The 5,577-nt window shown below is 46.3% G+C and overlaps 1 protein-coding gene across 1 annotated transcript; it reads right to left on the bottom strand.

The window, feature by feature from the left end:
- Nucleotides 1-354: 354 nt before the first annotated feature.
- On the bottom strand, nucleotides 355-3,053 carry LOC133971498 (transcription factor Sox-8). The gene is made up of 3 exons (XM_062408878.1): nucleotides 2,388-3,053; nucleotides 1,835-2,070; nucleotides 355-1,707 (listed from the first exon to the last, which is right to left on the bottom strand). Exons 1-3 carry the CDS (start codon nucleotides 2,801-2,803, stop codon nucleotides 956-958), a joined length of 1,404 nt encoding a protein of 467 aa, XP_062264862.1. The 5' UTR covers nucleotides 2,804-3,053; the 3' UTR covers nucleotides 355-955.
- Between the last annotated feature and the right edge of the window lie 2,524 nt (nucleotides 3,054-5,577).

Here is a 5,577-nt window from a genome sequence, read left to right as displayed (position 1 = left end):
TCCAGCTGACACGTCACTCAGAGTGCGTGGTGTTATCTTACCCCATTTCCTTTAACCCTGGATCATGACTAATCGCGATTTGCCAAGCATTGCTTCCAGACACCTGTTCTGTCCTGTGCCCGTCGGCCCTGCGCCGCTCTCTTGCAATCGGGAACGGAGACGCAGGAGAGGGTGGAAAATTGGACCGGAAATTCCTCTTCAATGGAATGATATAACGAACGCACTGAACTCGTGCTGTCCTTCACTTCACTTACTGCGTTTTCAATACAAGCCAAACAGTACTGTAAATAACCAAACCCACATTACACGTGTTATCTACTTGAGAACAAAAAAATAAAACCAATAATGCATGAACATAAATACATATAAGACTTTTATGCCAAAATGACACTCTAAAATTCATACGAGCAATCGAGTTAAGACGGATCCACTAATGCAAATGGACAAGTGTGCTGCGATATAGCTCTGGCCATTAACGTAAATTTAACTGCAAATTTACATAATTGGTCCCGTGTATATTCTCCAATATGTCTGCTTCTCCATCTGCTCCACATCACAATTTTGGCCCAAACCGTTCCTCTCCTACACGACTCGGGGGGGGGGAGGCCTTTGCTTCACCTCGAGTGTGTGCACACGTGCAATCTTTAACTGGAAAGATGAGGGGTGTACAGGATGTAGGCGTAGGTGACATGTCCTCACGGAGGAGTTTGGCTCACCAACAACACAATTTGTCTCCTGTAAAAAGTCTCAAGTGTCTTTTTCACCGCAACAATATAACTTTGTATAAAATCAGCAGGCACTTTTTTTTTTTGTCATTTGTTTGCTTCACGTTCAAATGGTCACAGGTAACCTACTACCCACCAAGCACACTCCTCCACCTGCACCTCGCGTCCTCCATTAGTAGTGCATCAATCTGAACGAGTTTCGTGTGCGAACTGAACGGCCTCTCGTCCCCTTAAGGCCGCGACAGCGTGGTGTAGACGGGCTGGTCCCAGCTGGAGGCGGTGGGGCTGTGGGCGGGAGCCATGGTCAGACTGTTGAGGATGGGGCTGCCGTAGGGCCGCCTGGAGGAGTGGAAGTACGGGTACTGGTAGAGGCTGGAGGGGTAGCCGGAGTAAGGGTTGTAATAGTTGGAGCCCTGGAGGTCAGTATAGTCACACTGGGAGCTGGAGAAGGAGGCCGCGGCCGAGGCAGCTGACGCGGCTGAAGTGACACAGGCCTGGCTGCTGTAGGAGGCGTACTCGGCGTGTGAGGGGGACCCGTGGGAGTGCTCGCTGTAGTGGCTGGGGCTCAGTTGCTCCGTTTTAATATGGAGTCGGTGCTGGCCCACCTCGCTGGAGGAGGAGGAGGAGGACATGGCGCTCTTGCGACTCCACGCGGACCCGTTGGCGCCTGCGTGGCTGTATGAGGAAGTGTAAGAGCTGCCGGGTGCCGGGGCCTGCCCGTGGCTGTGGTCTGCGGGCAGGCCGGAGGAGCCCGAGGTGTGGCCGTTGAGCAGGAGGTACTGGTCGAACTCGTGCACGTCAAAGGTCTCCATGTTGCTGATGACGTCGGTGCTGAGCTCAGAGATGTCCACGTTGCTGAAGTCGATGTTTTGCCTGCTGCTGTCGACATGGCGTCGGCCCTCGTGCTTCAGATCCTGCTTCACCCCGTGGTGCAGATCTGTCTTGGGAGTAGTGGGCGGTGTTGGGGGGCCGTGGGGCTGCCCTGATAAAAAAACAGTATCAGAAATAAAGCATGTTAACACACTGATGATTCAAACAGGTGGCCTGAAACCATTATTAAATGAATTATGTGTGTGATATATATTTTTCTGTTAAATTTGAAAACACACCTGCATGCTCAGGGGGGTGGTGCCCGTCGGTCATCCCTGCCAGTCCTCCCATCCCCGGTTCAGCTTTGTACATGTGATGTGCCAGCTCTGCTCCTGAGTCCGAGTCGCTCTGGCCCGGTTTCACATTCTTCCGTCGCCGAGGCTGGTACTTGTAGTCTGGATGATCTTTCTTGTGCTGAACCCGGAGCCTCTCTGCCTCGTCTACAAACGGCCTCTTCTCACTCTCTGAGAGCAAGCTGCGCGGGCGGGAAGAAATATTAAAAACATCACAATTAATTCAGATACACTTATTCTTACGTGAACCAAGTTACTTTGGGACTTTTTACTCTCTATCAAGCTGTAAAAAAATGCAGATTTTCTTATAAGGATTAATTATTCTAGCTCATTAACCATAAAGCCCAAACTTTGTTCAAATTAATGTTATATTTTGCTGTAATTGCCAATGCTGATTAAATTAATATTGTGTATTTCTTTTTTATTAAATACATGGAGACATGTAGAAATCTGAAGCTTTTCTCCTGGTAATAATGGACAGTATCCTATGTGTCCTTACCGCCACAGTTTCCCCAGCGTCTTGCTGAGCTCGGCGTTGTGCAGGTGCGGGTACTGGTCCGCCAGCTTCCTGCGGGCCGCCTGCGCCCAAACCATGAACGCGTTCATGGGTCTCTTGACGTGGGGCTTGCTCTTCAGAGATCCGTTCCCTCGCACGGGCATCGGCACCAGGGACCAGTCGTATCCCTTGAGCACCTGAGAAACCGCGTCCCGTATGCACGCCGGAAACCGGTCGTCATCCTCGGAGTCCAGCTTCTTGCCCAGGCCGGCGAGCAGGGACCCCTGGCCGTCGGATCCCGTCGGGGAGAACGGCGCGTCAGAGTCGGACTCGTCCTGAGACATGGAGCTGTTGGTGCCTGACGGACTGCAGGGATGGTCGCTCCCACACTTGTCATGCTCCTCCGTCATTTTTAACATCTTGTTGCGGAGTGGGGATGAAGATCCGAGAACAAGCTGCAATGGCCAATTTTAAAACAAATAGAAAATCAAATGTTACCGCAGGATGGAGGCGCGCAGCGGAGAGCCCCGTGCGCCTTTTTACGCACAGCAGTAAATCCCTTTAATAATGTCAGTAGGCAGGAGTCCGCTGTTTCCCCTCTGCTCCCCTGTTTGTTTGTCTTCGTCTGTCTTGTTTTCCGAGGCTGTCATGAGAGGTGCGGTCGTGAAAGTCGCGTTCCACACTGTGAGCTGGGAGCGACGCGTTCCAGCGACTTGAGTTGGGAGTTTAAAAATCGTCACCCCACCTTCCGCGTGGGATTGGCTGGAACAGGTCACCTCTCCCCCCATTGGTTCCGGTTTTAAAATGGGCTTCATTATCTTTCATTTAATTTTCTCTCCCTTTTTTGTTTTTTTCTTGCTTCCATCGGCGACAAAGGTCTGCTTTTAATTCTAGTTGTAGAATTGTGGCAAATAAGATGCTGCTTTCTCTAAAGCTGAATATATATGAGCTCAGAGATGATTCCTTCTATGTTTTAATGTTTTATTAGTGCATGAATAGATATAAACTTATTGATCCCAAACTTGAATATTCATATATATATAAAATCAAGATATAGTGACTGTATCAAATGTCTTTTAAAGACACATTAATGCATATTTGGACTATTTTAGTGACATGAGGACCGAGGTTTAATATCAGACCTTTAAATAAACACTGGTCATCAGATAGAATTGGTGCGTTACATAATAGAATCTGAAAATTAACTGGTGTAAAGTATTAAGGTTTTGTAAAGACTAACACATGTATTAATAGCAAAGTTTAACATTATGGTCCCTGTCAGGTCTGATCTATTGATGTCACCATGTTTAAAGGTTAAAGGATATTAAGTCCTCCATGACTATATATATATATGATCTTTACCCTGCATGTGTTAATAACTGCAAAGTACCAAATATACAAGAAAAATTATAATAACTCTGAAACACCTGAACCGACTCGTGACAAAAAGCTGTTTTTGCCATTACAACAAAATGCCCCGACCTGTCGGCCCCGTGCGAGGTCAATTACAGCCTCGGTAAATCGTCTGCGTTTAGAAGAGGAAGTTAATTTGCCCCGAACAGTCTGTGTGTATGTGTGATCCACCAGACACTTGTCACCATCAGTGCACCATTGTTTTCATGATGTTGAAGATAGAAATAGCAGAAGAGATAAGAGGGTATAGATCGAATCAGCGGCTTTGTTAATGCTCTCTTTGTGTTGATGTATTGTCAGATGATTGTTAGCACCGGCCTCCCCATGAAAAGACAAGGTGTGTTTGTGCTGGACGCCAGTTTGCCTTGCTCAATGTGCGCTGCATGTGGCTGAGGGGAGACGAGAAAATGATAGAAACTGTGGGTAGAGAACAACATTTCTCCAGAGGATGTAATGGTTTGCACAGTAAGGTAAGATGTTGCATGTTTTTCCTTTGATTAACGATACGGTTTTAGAAAAAATAACATTTTATTTAATGTCAAAGGACCATCTGGCTCCTATTCCTCTACAATTTAACACAAACTAAGTAACTACCAATAATTGTTACCGTCTATCAGAGTGTTGGTTTGGTCAGTCCTCTCTTCCTTTCCTGCAGCTGCTGTCGAAGCGCTCTTTTGGGTCAAGTTCAGTGTGTGTGTCTGTGTGTGCGCCAGTGCATGTGTGCGAGTGCGTGTGTAGAGAACAGCCAGCGCAGAGTTGTCAAACATGAACAAGTCTGGCTTCATTCTCGTTCTGCTCCGCACATGGAAAAAGTATTTACTCTACATGCACGTATGCATTTAAATCTCAGACATGTGGAGTTGTAGGTCTTTTTGTGTCAGTGCCTGAGCATGTGTGAACTTGACACGCTTGGCGCTAACGTTTAAAAAAATGAAATATTTGACTTTTACTTGGACATATTACATGTCAATCTCATTGGTTCTAGGAAAGTTACTTAATGCACCTCTTGCTCTCCCTGACATGAGGCTACAGTGTAAATCTCTATGAGAAAACGTTAATACTTAATAATTTATCAGTTTGTTGTACCACAGGAGACGTAATTACCGTCATTTACACACAAATTAAATTGATTTCCCTAATCTTGTTAATACTCCGAAGGGAATACTAACTAGATTAAAGAAGATTAAATCTTGTTCCTCTGTTTGTGTCACATGTGATGATGGAAGCCCCTGCTCTTAATCACTATATTGAACGTGAATCAAGTGTCCTTGGCCCGAGTCCTGCTCCACCCAACACATTTCATGGAAATCCTTTAGTCAGGGTTGAGGCATCCTGCCGACAGACTGACAAACAAGACACTTAATGAGACTGATGTGTCAAAGTTCTAAAAGGGCTTAATTTGTTGATTATTTATTGGGAATTCTGATATAAGTTAGAGTGACACTGAGGAACAATCCGGATGAATGACGGCTCTGTGTCACGTCCTGTGCAAAAAAACAGTGAAACCGTCCTGTTTTCTGGGTAGAGAGAAAGAGACAGACATAAAAAAGACTCCAGCCTTCCCCCTCCATGCCTCCCTGTATTGTGGCGAGAAACTCTGGCCAGAATTTGTGGGTTCTGCAGACTCTTGATTAGAAAAGGAAGGAGCAACAGAGGAGAGGTAACCACGCATGAACCTTAAGTGTCCCGGAGAACGAAGGAAGGTTTTCATTTTCCGATTATCATTTTTTTATTTTTTTGCAACAGGCATCTCAAAGGGAAAGAAGCGAGTAAAGACTTT

The sequence above is a fragment of the Platichthys flesus genome, chromosome 16 (assembly GCF_949316205.1).
Source record: "Platichthys flesus chromosome 16, fPlaFle2.1, whole genome shotgun sequence".
NCBI lineage: Eukaryota > Metazoa > Chordata > Actinopteri > Pleuronectiformes > Pleuronectidae > Platichthys > Platichthys flesus.
Note: the sequence above shows the minus strand (reverse complement) of the source record. Positions and strands in the feature narration are given on the sequence as shown.